The sequence below is a fragment of the Cyclopterus lumpus genome, chromosome 19, assembly GCF_009769545.1.
Source record: "Cyclopterus lumpus isolate fCycLum1 chromosome 19, fCycLum1.pri, whole genome shotgun sequence".
Lineage (NCBI taxonomy): Eukaryota > Metazoa > Chordata > Actinopteri > Perciformes > Cyclopteridae > Cyclopterus > Cyclopterus lumpus.
Genome location: NC_046984.1, coordinates 17,951,658 through 17,967,705, shown reverse-complemented (window position 1 = coordinate 17,967,705; position 16,048 = coordinate 17,951,658). Strand labels below are relative to the sequence as shown.

Below are 16,048 nucleotides of genomic sequence, written 5' to 3'. Positions count from 1 at the left end.
ATTATTACAATGACTCAGTAGGAACCAACGGGCTTGGCTCTGAGGGCCACAGACCGAAAACGGAAGTAAGACCGTGTTAAGAGACACACATCCGGTTTTGATACTGAACACAAAATCACGATATTAAAAATCAGTTCACTATTACAGGTTCCAAACTATTTAACATTTAAACGTTTTTTACATTTTACTCTCTGGTGCACTGACCTGTTTCCACCACCAGGGGTCAGCAGTCAGTAGCTCTTCATGTCTGAGGGACAAGGAGCTCTCTCCCTTTAGCTTTTGAATCATACATTACATTATCATACATTCCTCGTTTTAAAAAGGCCGTCATCACAGAGGATGAGCTCAGCATGATGCAAATGCACTGTCATCATAACGTGAGCACATGCTGCAGTGGTTTCAACAAGTCCACGATGAGAGGAATAAGAGCCCACATTGTTTATTACAAGTTTACTACAGAGTGGAAAGAGACAACATTTACTTTTTCCTTGATGTTTCTGAACAAACTAATAAACATAATATCTTCATCGTGGAACAAAAAGCATCAGGTTTAGGTTGAAACAGCTTCCACACCTTCAGCATCATCAACAGGGAACGGTTTGATTTTCACCTGAAAAGATGTGAAACTTAGAAAAAGTGGATCCACATTGTTCAATGAATCCAAAAGCATCTATTTATATGTGAGTCTCAGAAAGGCCTCATGCTGCAGGCTGCTGGCTGCACACTACCAGCTACACACAGTGTGTCATTATAACATGGTGGCATCGCTGCAGAGCCCGACTCATGCACCCCGACCACAACACGCACATCTGGCTCCGTGCATCTCCCTCCACGCCTCAAAGGACACGGAGAAGATGGAGAGGAACCAGAAGAGGTCACATGGTCAATCTGTGCTTCAGAGTGTTGCTACGGAGAGAGAGAGTGAACGATAGGAGTGAGACCAGAGGCCCTGCAGACCAGATCCTCCCTTAAGAGGGATCTTCTCTCTCTGTGGATCGTGAATTCAAGGAGTGTGAAGATCTCTATCAGTAAATAAGAATGGAAAAAAGAGGTCAATTGATTGACCGTCAATCTGAGTAAAAAAATAAATATATAAAGTATATATACATTTATATATATATATAAATGTATATATATATATATAAATGTGTGTGTATATATATATAGAGAGAGAATTGTAAATTGCATGAAGACACATTTGACCAGTAATTAAATTCATTTAATTAATTGAAAGTCATTTTCACAAATATAAGAGTTTACAGTTACACTTCAGTTAATTTCTGGGAAATCATACTAAGTTATGGGACCAACCAAGAAAACAAACCAGCTGAGATCAGTTTAGTCTATACAGAATTTAAAAAGGTCTAAATCTAAAATTGCACTCTGAAGTTCTCCCTGTTTGCACTTTGTGAAAACACGATGCAACACTTCAGTTGACTGGATCACTTTGTCTGGATACGTATCGACTCCACAGCACACAAACTAAACGTTGGACACTAAATGCTCCCGACTTGCAGTTTGCCTTTGGTTTCCAGACAACAACAAATCTGGAGGAGCTTTGGACCATCAGCGCCAACAACAACAACAACAACAACCAAACTACGGGTTCACTTAGTTTTGTTTTTAAAAGGCTCTGAAAGTCCAGTAGAGACGACACAATGTTCTCATCGTCTCACTGCGCCACCTTGTGGACGAAAAGTACACTGGTGTGCTTTAAAAAAGTGTCACCAAAGTTTCAGTAGCACAAAGTAGACTTGTATGAGTTAATTGCATGTAGATTTAAAAGCATTACAATGAAACATGCATTTTAAATACAGATGTATTTGTACAGAGCTTTTAGTTTCTTTCATCACACAGTATGTTGTCATTGTTTTTAGATGTTCAGAAAACACTTTGCCTTCCATCTCATTGACAAACTAATTAAATAGGGAACATTTTACATATTTTTTTTAATAAACAGAAGAGAAAGACAACACAAACTTCATTATCAATCTTTCACAAATGAAATAAACAAATTCTACTCTGTGTGGACTCTTGTGTGTTTCTTCAGATTTCTCCTGTCCATAAATCTGTTGCCACAAACATCACAACTGAATGGTTTCTCTCCTGTGTGGACCCTCATATGTTTCTTCAGATTTCCATGTTCTTTAAATCTGTTGCCACAAACATCACAACTGAAGGGTTTCTCTTCTGTGTGGACTCTCATGTGTTTCCTCAAACTCCCCTGTTCTATAAATCTGTTGCCACAAACATCACAACTGAATGGTTTCTCTCCTGTGTGGACTCTCAAGTGTATCTTCAGACGTCCCTGTTCTTTAAATTTGTTGCCGCAAACATCACAACTGAATGGTTTCTCTCCTGTGTGGACTCTCATGTGTTTCTTCAAACTCCCCTGTAGTGTAAATCTGTTGCCACAAACATCACAACTGAATGGCCTGTCATCCGTGTGGACTCTTGTGTGGCTCTTCAGACTTCCAGGTCTTGAAAATCTGATTCCACAAAGTTTACAAGCAAATGGTTTCTCTCCTGTGTGGATTCTCATGTGTATCTTCAGATTTCCCTCTACTGTGAATCTATTCCCACACACATCACAACCAAATGGTTTCTCTCCTGTGTGGACTCTTATGTGTATCTTCAGACTTATCTTGCTTTTAAAACATTTCCCACAAACATCACATCCAAATGGTTTCTCTCCTCGTGATTCTTTCTTTTGCTTCACTTTAAAACATTTCTTTCTAACGAAAGAGGTTGTTGACATTTTTCTACAATTGTCCCCGTCTCCACTTTCAGGTCCAGAATCTGACAACGGTTCTTGCCAATCACCATCAATGACTTCAGTTTCAGAAGATTCTGAAGCCTTTTCATCATCAGCATTTGGATGTGAATGACGATGTGGATTTAGGTTCCTGACTGGTCCTGAACCTCCACAGTCCTCTCCATCAGTTTCTGTTGTTATCGGTGTAGCTGAGCTGCCGGCTGGAGGCTCCGCCTCTCTGTTGTCCTCCGTCTGGCTTTGATGAAGCCGTGAGGTCTGAGGTTTGTCATCTTCACTCTTCACAGTAACAACAGTGAATGAGATCTTGGTGAGATCGGCCTCCTGCAGCACCGTAAGCTGCTCTCCCTCTAGACCGGTCCAGAGATGCTCCTGCTCCTCTTTCATCTGGAGGGGCTCCTGCTCCTCTTTCATGTAGAGGGGCTCCTGCTCCTCTTTCATCTGGAGGGGCTCCGGTTCCTCTTTCATGTAGAGGGGCTCCTTTTCCTCTTTTATGTAGAGGAGCTCCTGCTCCTCTTTTATGTAGAGGGGCTCCGGCTCCTCTTTTATGTAGAGGGGCTCCGGCTCCTCTTTTATGTAGAGGACCTCCTGCTCCTCTTTCATCTGGAGGGGCTCCGGCTCCTCTTTCACGTAGAGGGGCTCCGGCTCCTCTTTCACGTAGAGGGGCTCCGGATCCTCTTTCATCTGGAGGGGCTCCGGCTCCTCTTTTACGTAGAGGGGCTCCGGCTCCTCTTTCACGTAGAGGGGCTCCGGCTCCTCTTTCACGTAGAGGGGCTCCGGATCCTCTTTCATCTGGAGGGGCTCCGGATCCTCTTTCACGTAGAGGGGCTCCGGCTCCTCTTTCACGTAGAGGGGCTCCGGCTCCTCTTTCATCTGGAGGGGCTCCGGCTCCTCTTTTACGTAGAGGGGCTCCGGCTCCTCTTTCACGTAGAGGGGCTCCGGCTCCTCTTTCACGTAGAGGGGCTCCGGATCCTCTTTCACGTAGAGGGGCTCCGGATCCTCTTTCACGTAGAGGGGCTCCGGATCCTCTTTCACGTAGAGGGGCTCCGGATCCTCTTTCACGTAGAGGGGCTCCGGATCCTCTTTCACGTAGAGGGGCTCCGGGTCCTCTTTCGTGTTGACCTGGTTCAGGTCCAGGCACTCAGGGGGGAAATCTGCTTTAATCGCCAACAGCTGCTGGACATCTGCAGGGAGCACATTATGAACAAGGGTGACGTCAGACTGATATCAACTTTGATTAAAGCTGCAAGCAGCATTGATCGGGTACTTGCTGGACACCGGTTCACGTGGCCAAGTGTCTGCGACCGTCGGACCAAGCATCCACGGGTTAAACGTTTTTTTTCCTGCATGGAGTGATGCTGGAAAAGCATCTTCATTTCATAACTGTTAATCACTAAGGTATTTAGATTGTACTGACCACATTTGAAGTCTATCCGATGATTTACCTAGGAGCAGATTGTTATTTCAAAGCAAGAATAAATGAACAGTAAAAATCACACAAAAGTCAAAATGGCCAACTTAGAGCATGATCCCAAGAGTTATTTTGAAGTTTCCATGTGTCACATACGGCTACCAAGTTTGGGATTTCTATCTCAAACCTACTGCGAGGGCTTCTTTTTCAAAATGTGTCAACGGTTTGTTGAAATTTTGTAGGGGGCGCTATCGAGCCGAACTGCCATCTTGAAGGATTAAAATCATATCATACAACTACATGTAAGTGTGTGCTAAGTTAAGGTGTGTTTTGAGCATTTTTAGCCCCACAAAAAATCTTTGCCTTTATGGAAAAGAGTGCGTTGTCACAGCAACAGACTTTCACGAGACAACACGATTTTGGAAATCTTTAATCACTACGTTTTTTAGATTGTACTGCCCAGATTTGAAGCCGATGATTTGCCTAGGAGGAATGGGCTGGACTAAAGCATGAAAAAAAATCACTCAGAAATCAAAATGTCCGTCTTCCGGTACAGTTTAGAGCATGGTCCCAAGAGACTTTCTTTTTTGTTCACATGTGTTACATATGCCTATCAAGTTTTAGACATGTAGGTCAAACATAGCACTGGGGCTGCTTAAATTAATATTTGTAGCGGGTGCTATCGAGCCGAATTACCATTTTGAAGAATTAAAATCCTTTATAACACGGGTAGATGAAATCAAGCATTCTGATTGGTTGAGAGTGAGTCACGGGGTGTACTTTATTCAGCCATAAAGTCCTGTACGCCTGTTTAATTTATCTGAGCGTTCCATATCAATGCGCACTCAAAATAACAGGTAGGTTTTGCACGGCTGTTGGTTTCATTTCAAGCTTCACAGTTACCAAACATGTTGGTGTGAACTTTTATATTTTGATGAGCGGTTAGCTGAAGAGGAACTTCAGGTGGACGTCATGCCACCATGGATAAGAAAGAAATTGAGACCTATGAAATGTTGCGCAATGAAAATAAGCTCCCTTCAAAGCTACTGGGCACCAGATCTAAATGAAAGACAGCATTGGAGTGATATCCTTCTGGAGAAGGCACTTCACCACCAAGCCACCGGCAAAGAGAGCAAGAGTGGTCGGAAGCAATATCATCAGAGACGAAGGGGACATGAGAAACGTTTTCCACGGATGCACAAGTAATGGAAATATTCAAATCAACATGAACAAAGTGTAGTAGCAAGTGTATTGTCATTTTTTCTTATTTTAATGGGAACTTTTATAAAATGAGCGATGTGAATGAATGAGATGGAGTGAGATCTAGCTAGGCTAACAAACGTGATGTTCCCAATGTTGTTTGTCTGTTGCATAGCAACAGACCCACACACAGGAACTATTTTCTCTTGGCTACTGAAATGCGATACTCAACGTTTGGTGGCTACACCTATTTTGTGCTGAAAGGCAGCTTAATATTTACCTACTATTTATAATGTCGCTGGCAACTGTATTATAAAAGCAATTAAAGCTGCAAGCAGCGATGTGCGGGTCCTCGTTCCTCCTCCACGTCGGGGGTACTGGCCGGACGCCGGCTCAATGTCTGTGACCGTCAGAGTGAGCGTCTGTGAGTTAGTCGTTTTTTCCTGCATGGAGCGATGCTGGAAATTATACTGTACTGCAAACAGTCCACCACTTGCTGTATCCACCGTATGGCCCGAGACAACATGCATCAACATAATACATTTGAAGTGGATCCGATAAAATTCCCTTCATCAGGAGTTCAGTAACGTATAGTGGCAAGAAATACACAAGAATTAATGGAAAAATCACACACAAATCAAAATGGCTGACTTCCGGTACCGTTTAGAGCATGGTGCCAAGAGACTTTATTTTCAGTTTACCTGTTTTACATATGCCTACCAAGTTTCATTAATGTAGGTGAAACATAGCGCTGGGGCTGCTTAAATTAATGTTTGTAGGGGGCGCTATCGAGCCATATTGCCATTGTGAAGCATTAAAATTGTATCACGTAACTACATCTTTGACTTTAAACGTGTGTGCTAAATTTAGTTACGTTTGAAGCATGTTATATTGGTTTATTCGGTCACGGCGAAGGATCAAACTTCGCCGATCAAACTTCTCCGATGCTCCAACGAGTCCATACAATCATCACAGTGAAGCATTATCAAGGTCTTAAGTCTATTCTGACACATTCTGAGAGGGATCTGATTAATCTGTGAGGAGAAGGGTATACAAGTAGAAAACATGTAGCCTACTGTTGCCACTAGGTGGCGCTATGACTAGAATTCAAAATTATCATATGGATGTCTTCAGGGTCAGGATGTCATGACATATGAGAAATATGGAGCAGATTACATAATGTATGGCCGAGTTAAAAAAACTTAAATTTTCATGGTGTATTGTGTTTCTTTGCCGTTGCGCCCAATGCACAGTTTTATATTTTTTAAATCCTCAAGACTGCCCGACTTTGGAAGGAATCGGGTTTAATCTCTAGGAGGAGTTGGTTATACTCCCCAAAACGTGAAAAAACATGAAAAAAGGCTAAAAATGCATATATTGAGTAATTGACTGCAGCGCCCCCTAATGTTCAAATATTATGAAAGAATTAGTGTAGATTTAGAGATGCCATGTGGACATAGGCTAGCAATTTGGTGAAGATAGGCCAAGTGATTTGGAAGTTATGCGTCTTTAAATATTAGGCCACACCCCTAAGAAAGTTCATTGGCCCATATCCTCTGAACGCAATGAGATAAACAAGATGTTGATAACTTATGATGATTGAACAAATAATGAACCACGGAAATTTTCGGAACAATTGGACCCATGGTTTAGGAGAAAATGGAAAAATGTGTATTTTACAAAATTCAAAATGGCAGAAAATCTGATTAGGTGCAGATTAGGTGCCAGTCCTGATATGCATGTCAAATTTAGCAACTTTTGGGATATGATCGGATACATTCTGTGGGAGGAGAGTGTCAAATTAAAACGGTGAAAAATGACAAACACAGCCAAATTGGGCGAATTACTGTAGCACCCCCTAGTGATTAAATAGCACAATATTTTTTTGTGCATGTTAAAGGATGCAATGTGCACAAATCCTGCACATTTTGAGTGATTAATCCCAATATTGCTGAAGTTATAAGCATTAAAAAACAAGACCTGCCTAAGAGGTTTATTGGTCCATATTTCCTTAACACAATAAGATATCAAAAAGCCAATCGGACCCAGCGTGTAGGAGAAGTGCCCAATTATGTGTTTTTCACAAAATGGCAGACCTCAGGGGTCTGAGAGGCTTTTTTGACAATAATAATCCATTTATATATATAGCGCTTTTCACGATACTCAAAGACACTTTACATTATACACCGTAGACACAGCTACGGGGAGCAATGCAGGGTTAAGTGTCTTGCTCAAGGACACATGGACTACAGTGTGAACAGATACATGCATCATGTGTCTCTACGTGAAGTCTAGACCACGTCATGTACATTAAATGTAAAAAGAAAAGTGATGCAAGAAATTAGTCCTGGCTTGGATGTCAACCAAGAGGGAAGGTGAGCGAGACACTCCGATGAATATTCATTTGACGTCTATATCAAATGGCTAATTTCACCACGCCTGACAAGCTTTCCTAATGTGGTGAGTTTTGTATGGCAGGTACCACCAATATGTGCCCAATGTAGAAAAAAAGAATCAGAAAAGGAAGAATAATAACACTTTCAATGGGGTCCCCTCTTCACTCGGACCCTGCCGTTAGTTCCCATGGTCTTTATGTTGGAACACGTTTATAGGTCTGTGGGTGTACGCAGCTATCGCGATAACATGCGAGAATTCCCTGTGTAGACAGTGTGGCCTCATGCTGACAGCTAACGTGCCCTTTGTCCAGGTCTGTTCCCTAATGGCAGCGCTGTTAGCGCCTCCATCTTGTTGGGACCTCGCGTTTCCCACAAAGACGGAGAGGAGGACGGGTTTGAAACGTCTTCTCCCTGGATGCGACGCCCCCGCTCGGCTTCCCCGTCTCTTCCTGCTCAGCTAGCGGGGACCATCGGGTCTCTTCCTCCGGGAACAGCACCGCCGGTTCTCGGGATGCTAACAGCTAATCCGCGTAAACAACAAAGGCGACGCGCTATATCCACGGCGGCGAGGAGCGCGATGAACGGCAAATAGACTGCGACAGACTCGAGGTGTGCAGCGTCAACCCTGCACCCGTAAAACGAGCACGAAGACCGGGAGCGATAATGAAGAAGGACCGACCTGATGTGAGTAGCTCATGTTCGAGGAGCCGGTCCAGGGAGTCGAGCTGCGCACAACGCATGCGCGGTGGATGTGTGTCCGCCTTCATCTCGGCTGCTCTGACGTCATGAACACGTGGGAAAGGAGAAGATCTAACTGGATGTCACCGTTTCTTTGACTTCCTGTTTGTTCCTTGAAGGCAACTGAACTCTGTCCGACTTTATTTTTATGAATCATATACTTTATCCCAGCAAATAAAATATTACAACATATTCCTCCTGATTATTATTACAATGACTCAGTAGGAACCAACGGGCTTGGCTCTGAGGGCCACAGACCGAAAACGGAAGTAAGACCGTGTTAAGAGACACACATCCGGTTTTGATACTGAACACAAAATCCCGATATTAAAAATCAGTTCACTATTACAGGTTCCAAACTATTTAACATTTAAACGTTTTTTACATTTTACTCTGGTGCACTGACCTGTTTCCACCACCAGGGGTCAGCAGTCAGTAGCTCTTCATGGGACAAGGAGCTCTCTCCCTTTAGCTTTTGAATCTTATTTGTTTATTTGATAAGGGACAGTGCACATTAATATAAACATTTATGTTAATGTAACAGAGTTAGCCAAGTAGTCCCACGAGGCAGATGTTATGAAACAAACCTAAAAACATAAGATTACATATACAATGTACAAACAAGTAACATAAAATAAGGGAGAACTATGTTAAAATAAACAGAATAAAAACATCCAAAACATAAAAGCATACAGAGTAAATTAAATATATAACCACAGACAGGTAAACAACAACAAAAGACATACATGCAGGTGGAGTGAATGGTCGACCAGCAAAGTCAAGACATACAGACCTAAAGACAGTCAGACTGATTGACTGACAGATTGAGGACGAGTAGGAGCAGTTACAGTCTAGTGCTGACAGAGCTGGTACTAATGAACCATGTTGCGTGAGAACCGGAAGTTAGATTGAATTTGACCCGATTACAAACTTTTTTCCTGTTCTACACTACCAGAGTTTCTTTTGGTAAGAAACATACTGTTTTGGATACATTGAGTTGTAGACAACATTGCGTTAACCAACTAGTCACATTAGCCATGGATTTAGTGAGTTCTTTTGCCACATCTCCCAAATTGCCACCATGCAAGTAAATTACAGTGTCATCAGCATCCATTTGAATATTGGTATGAGGACATACTGATGGCAGATCATTAATATATAAAGAAAATAGTAATGGTCCCAGGACAGATCCTTGTGGGACGCCTGTGGACAAGTGGAGGGAAGTGGATGGATGGTTCTGAATTTAGACATACTGTGATCTAGTTAGCAAATATGATGCAATACATTTAAGTGTACCTGAGGAGAAATTGTAACTGTGCAATTTGGACAAAATAATACTTTTTGTGCTGCTTGTTTATTCATTCCTCGTTTTAAAAAGGCCGTCATCACAGAGGATGAGCTCAGCATGATGCAAATGCACTGTCATCATAACGTGAGCACATGCTGCAGTGGTTTCAACAAGTCCACGATGAGAGGAATAAGAGCCCACATTGTTTATTACAGATCTGTTTAAATCAAACAGTTTCCTTCAAACATTTTAAACGAGACGTGTAGGATAAAAACGTTACTGATGAAATATCATAATTCATCCTTCATTTTGTCTCACAAGACGGGTTCAAAGTCTGTCTGAAATAATACTAAAAATACTAATGCTAATAATAATACCACACTACTACTAATAATGTGACTAAAATATTACTAACACTACTACTAATAGTAATAAAAAAACTAATATAATAATACGACTAAAATAATTATAATAATAATCATCATAATACTACTACTAATACTACTATAGTAATAAGAATAAAATACGACTATTATAATTTTACCAATAACACTACTAATAACCGGTTAATAAACGGAGTCGGGAGGAGACATGTCGTTAAGCCCACGTCTTCCCACTTATTTGTAACCCCCAATTCCAGCTACCTCTTTTTCTACGGCAACCCTAAAGGGACATATCATCTCCAATACAAAACACACAAGACAGTCTGTTACATACGTCCCGCCCTCAATTAGAAACGCCCCCGTTTCGTAACCAGCAAACACAAAGAAAATAACACAACATCTCAAATCAGCGAGAGAAAACAAATGAACATAGCTAAGAGGAGTACACCAAACTATAAATGGCACCCGAAATAGCAAGAACAACAAAACATGACACCGTATGCTTCAGAACAAATATAACAGCTAACTCACACAAGGACTAACATCCCAGGTGGTAACCCACCAACAGTCAAAACAGAACATATTGTTGGAGGTACGATGGGAAACCCACTACACATTACATGTCATTTAGCTGACGCTTTTATCCAAAGGGACTTACAATCATGTTACATTCATACACTGTAGAACAGCTACAGGGAACAATGCAGGGTTAAGTGTCTTGCTCAAGGACACATCGACTAGGGCGGGGATTGAACCACAAACCCCCTGATTGAAAGACGGACCTGCTAACCACTGACACACAGTCGCCACTACACGACCCCTACGGGACCGTACCGGGTCAGGCTCTACCACATAACCCCCAAGGCCAGTGTCCAGCTGTCCTAGCACACGCTACTTCCTCCCATTTCACTACATCACATGTCATTTAGCTGACGCTTTTATCCAAAGTGACTTACAATAAATACATTAAACCATGAGTACAAACTCAGAACAACAAGAATCGAGAAAGTACAATTTCTTCAATAAAGTTAAACTACAAAGTGCTATCAGTAAGAGACATTTAAGTGCTACTAAAGTGTTAAACTACAAAGTGCTATCAGTAAGAGACATTTAAGTGCTGCTAAAGTGTTAAACTACAAAGTGCTATCGGTAAGAGACATTTAAGTGCTACTAAAGTGTTAAACTACAAAGTGCTATCAGTAAGAGACATTTAAGTGCTGCTTAAGTGTTAAACTACAAAGTGCTATCGGTAAGAGACATTTAAGTGCTACTAAAGTGTTAAACTACAAAGTGCTATCGGTAAGAGACATTTAAGTGCTGCTAAAGTGTTAAACTACAAAGTGCTATCGGTAAGAGACATTTAAGTGCTACTAAAGTGTTAAACTACAAAGTGCTATCGATAAGAGACATTTAAGTGCTACTAAAGTGTTAAACTACAAAGTGCTATCGGTAAGAGACATTTAAGTGCTACTAAAGTGCTACTACGGCTCTACCTTCCCTATTCAAGGTGTAGTCACTAAGATGTGTTTTTAGTCTGTAGAGACTTCCTGTCCTGATGTCAATGGGGAGCTCGTTCCACCAATGAGGAGCCAGCACAGCAAACAGTCGTGACTTTGAGTGTTTAGCTCGAAGTGAGCTACAAGCTGATTGGCCGAAGCCGAGCGAAGAAATAGCTGAAGTACATTTTGTTCTTTTCCATCCAGAAAAGTATGAAGAGCAGAACATTGGCCAACTCGCTCTTTTCTCTACTTTCCTGCAAACTATCCATCAAATCTTTTCCAAGAACCTTCCTGTGAGATTAGTTACATATAAGCTTATTTCTAGGGAATTATACAAAACGATAGGCTCGAAGTGTCACTATGGTTACAGAAACACAAAGTAGACTCGCAAAAGTTTATTTTTATGTAGATTTAAAAACAATACACAGAAATATGCATATTACATACAGATATATTTGTACAGACTTGTTTGTTTGTAGTTTCCTCCATCAGATAATGGAGATTCATTAGATGTAAACAAAGACAACGTTGCCTTCCTTCACATTTACAAACAAATGAAATAGGGAATATTTGAGACATTTTACATATTTGTTTGACTAAAAACGAGAAAGAAAACATAAAAAACTTACATCATCAATTTTCTTTTTACAAATGAAAGGAACACATTCTATTCTGTGTGGACTCTCATGTGTCTCTTCAGATTCCTTTGGTCTGTAAATCGTTTCCCACAAACATCACAACCGAATGGTTTCTCTCCTGTGTGAACTGTCACGTGTGTCTTCAGATGTGCCTGTGTACTAAATCGTTTCCCACAAACATCACAACTGAATGGTTTCTCTCCTGTGTGGACTCTCATGTGTGTCTTCAGACTCCCCTGTTCTGTAAATCGTTTCCCACAAACATCACAACCGAATGGTTTCTCTCCTGTGTGGACTCTCAGGTGTGTCTTCAGACTCCCCTGTTGTGTAAATTGTTTCCCACAAACATCACAACCGAATGGTTTCTCTCCTGTGTGAACTGTCACGTGTGTCTTCAGATGTGCCTGTGTACTAAATCGTTTCCCACAAACATCACAACTGAATGGTTTCTCTCCTGTGTGGACTCTCATGTGTGTCTTCAGACTCCCCTGTTCTGTAAATCGTTTCCCACAAACATCACAACCGAATGGTTTCTCTCCTGTGTGAACTCTTTGCTGTGATTCTTTCTTTTGCATCTCTCTAAAACATTTCTTTCTAACCAAATAGCTAGAGGACATTTTTCCAAAATGGAATCTCATGTGTCTCTGCAGAAACCCCTTGTAGTAAAACCTTTTACTACACTTGTAGAAGCTGAAGGGTTTGTTGCCAGTGTTACATCCCACATGACTTACAAGGGCTTCTTTATATTCTAGGGCAGGTGCAGCAGACTCAGGTGTCCTGGTTTCCTTCCAGAGTTTCTCCGTTTCCTCTTTTTTGTGGAGGGGTTCCTGGTCCTGGTCCAGGTCCTGGTCCAGGCACTCAGGGGGGACATCTGCTTTAATCGCCAACGGCTGCTGGACATCTGCAGGGAGCACATTATGAACAACGTGACTTCAGACTGATATCAGCTTTCATTAGTGGAGACACTCAAGGAATTTGACTAAATGTTTATTTGTTGTTCTTAATGTACAAACACAGAAATACAAAACAATAACTTTTGTAAACAGCAGGACAGTAGTGCTGAGTGCAAAGGGCGCTGGAATAACTATGTTTAATGTGAAATATTGCTTTTATACCAGTTATCACTATTTATAATAGTAAAGACACAGTAATCAATGTACTTGTACTAATAAAAGACAGTAATAACCACTATAATAATAAAGAGTTATTAGTCAGAGTGGAACCTGTTGTCTACCGTATTATTTGCATTTATGTTGATGTATTGAAATTGTGACGTCATTATTAAATAACCCAGAATATGATTATGGTTTCTCTTGAACACTGGATTTAATTCATAGGACCAATGTTTTTGGGGAAATCGAGGCGACATAAGTCATCAAAGCCGACACTCAGGAACCATCAAAACCACCGAGTCAGCGCCTTTACAACAGACTTAGTGGTAATGTTTCTGAGAGGATATGCAGCTGGATAGCGTGTAGCCTGACACATCACCGTGAATAAGAAGTTACTACCAGCTTTAGAGCGTGGCAAGGGACCAACACAGTCAATGATCAGATGTTCAAATGGCTGGTCAGCAACTGGAATGTGATACAAAGGAGCAGGCCCTATCTTTTTATTTGGTTTTCCCGTCAGCTGACAAACGTGGCAAGTTTGAATGAAACCAGAAATGTCTCTTTTCATAAGAGGCCAGTAAAAGTGTCGCTTCACCCTATCATAGGTTTTCCTTACCCCCAAATGACCTGCAACACCATCATGGGCAGTCTGTAGCACAGCAAGTCTCACACTAGAGGGCAGAACAATTTGTAAGGTCTCTTCCCCCATAAAACACTCTCCCTGAGGAACCCATTTCCTCACCAACAGGCCATCTTGTAGAAAATAACCAAGGGCTGCACTCTCCACCTCATCATCCTGGAGAACCTGCTGGTACAGAGCCTGGAGTGTGGGGTCCTGTTTTTGTTCTTTGAGAAGTTCACTGCAAGAGACAGGCAAGGGGAAAGCAGGCACTGGAAACACAGACATTCCTTTAATTTCTGAACCCCCAATGCTCGACTCACCCCTGGTCCGGCTCATAGCACGTGTCACAGCACAGGCAGAATGTACTCCAGAAGGCGCCGTGGAATCCCCGGACTCTACCTGGGGGGGTAGCATATTCACCGACACGTCAGGCCACACCCGACTGCCAGCCAGGTCATTCCCTAGGATGACCTGTACTCCCCCCATAGGCAGCGAAGGGCGCATTCCCATGACCACATCACTTGCACCAGATTTGAGACAAACGTCAACTTATGCTTTGGCGCAGAAAAGACTGTCAAACCCATCCCCCGGGCAGCAGCACAGGAACCAGTATCTGTTTCTGACGAGGAATTTAACACCGACTCCAAAATAAATGATTCCAGAGCCCCTGAGTCTCTTAGTATCTTAACAGGTACTTTTGTCTCACTTCCTACCAGTGACACACAACCATCAGACACAAACGCAGCATAACCAGGGTCAATCTCCTGATGAGTGGGGGAACCTGTCAGCTCCTGAGCCTACCCTGGATCCTCAAACTCTGAAGAAGGCTTTGTGTGCGCCCGCACAGCAGCAATGGCACGATCTCTTTCTTCCCCACGCAAAGACACAGCCGCCCCAGACGATTTTGCTGGTAACCACCCCGGCTTTAGCCTTTTTTTTAACACTGGACATTCATTTCGCCAATGACCCTTGCCAAAACAATAATTACAGACACGATTGGGGTCCATTCGGCCCCGGTCTGCTTTAACTGCAAATGTATTTGCCCCTTCGGGCCAAGGCTTACTGGAGTTAACTCCCCTCGTAGGCTCTCGGTAGCCAAGTTCTCCACGACCACGGCTCTCACCAAAAAATCCTTTATGCGTCAAGACAAACTCGTCTGCCAATCTAGCCGCATCCGTAACCTTGCTGACATCCCTTTCCTGAATGTAGGTAACCACACGGTCAGGCAGAGCATTCTTGAACTGTTCAAGCAAAATCAATTCCTCAAGGTCCTCCTTCGTATCCATCTGTGCAGCAGCACACCAGCGACTAAAATGAGTAGTTAGATCACGCACAAACTCAACGTGAGACTGCTTTTCTTTTTTAAGTGACCGTCGATAAGCTTCTGGTACCAACTCATAAATCCTAAGTACAGCAGCTTTGACCAATTGGTAGCTACCACTGTCAGTAACACTCATGGCTGAAAAAGCCTCTTGGGCCTTGCCAGTAAGCACACACGGCAGCAAGAGAGTACCCTCAGCATCTGACCACTTCCGAGCATTTGCTAAACGTTCGAACAAAACAAAGAAAATGTCAGGGTCCCTTTCATTAAACTTAGGAACCAACCTTAAGTTAACAGAAACATCAAACGATAACGGCTCTCCCTTGTGTGGATCTGCCTTAAGCTTTCCTTTACTTATAAGCTCCAGTTTATATCGCTCCAACTCCAACTGTTGTCTTACCTGAGCATGGGCAAATTCAGCCTCCTGGAGACGTGCATCTTGCCTTACTCTTTCAAGCTCCATAATATTCCTATGTTCCTCTTGCATAAGTTGCCTTTGCTGCTCAAACTTTAACCCAACCCCGTCAGCCACTTTGGGGACAACACTTTTCCCTCCAACAAGTGACCCTTCAAGGTGACCAACATCTCAGCTTTATTCAACTTTTTATTAAGTTCAATACCATAGTGGTCCGCCAATTTCGAGAGCTCATCTTTTTTGAAAGAATCT

General features: G+C 42.3%; 1 protein-coding gene across 2 annotated transcripts in view; it reads right to left on the bottom strand.

Moving 5' to 3' along the window:
* Positions 1-1,197: 1,197 nt before the first annotated feature.
* Positions 1,198-16,048, bottom strand: part of LOC117748349 (zinc finger protein 2-like) — a 40,067-nt gene continuing 25,216 nt past the window's right edge. The window contains exons 1-2 of one of the 2 annotated variants that reach the window (XM_034558009.1): positions 8,460-8,546; positions 1,198-3,957 (exon numbers count right to left, since the gene is read on the bottom strand). In XM_034558009.1, coding sequence (XP_034413900.1) covers positions 2,018-3,957; positions 8,460-8,520 — 2,001 coding nt within the window. In that variant the 5' untranslated portion in view covers positions 8,521-8,546 and the 3' untranslated portion in view covers positions 1,198-2,017. Of the gene's footprint in view, positions 3,958-8,459; positions 8,547-16,048 lie in introns of those variants that run through there. The other variant, XM_034558006.1, reaches the window with a different exon arrangement.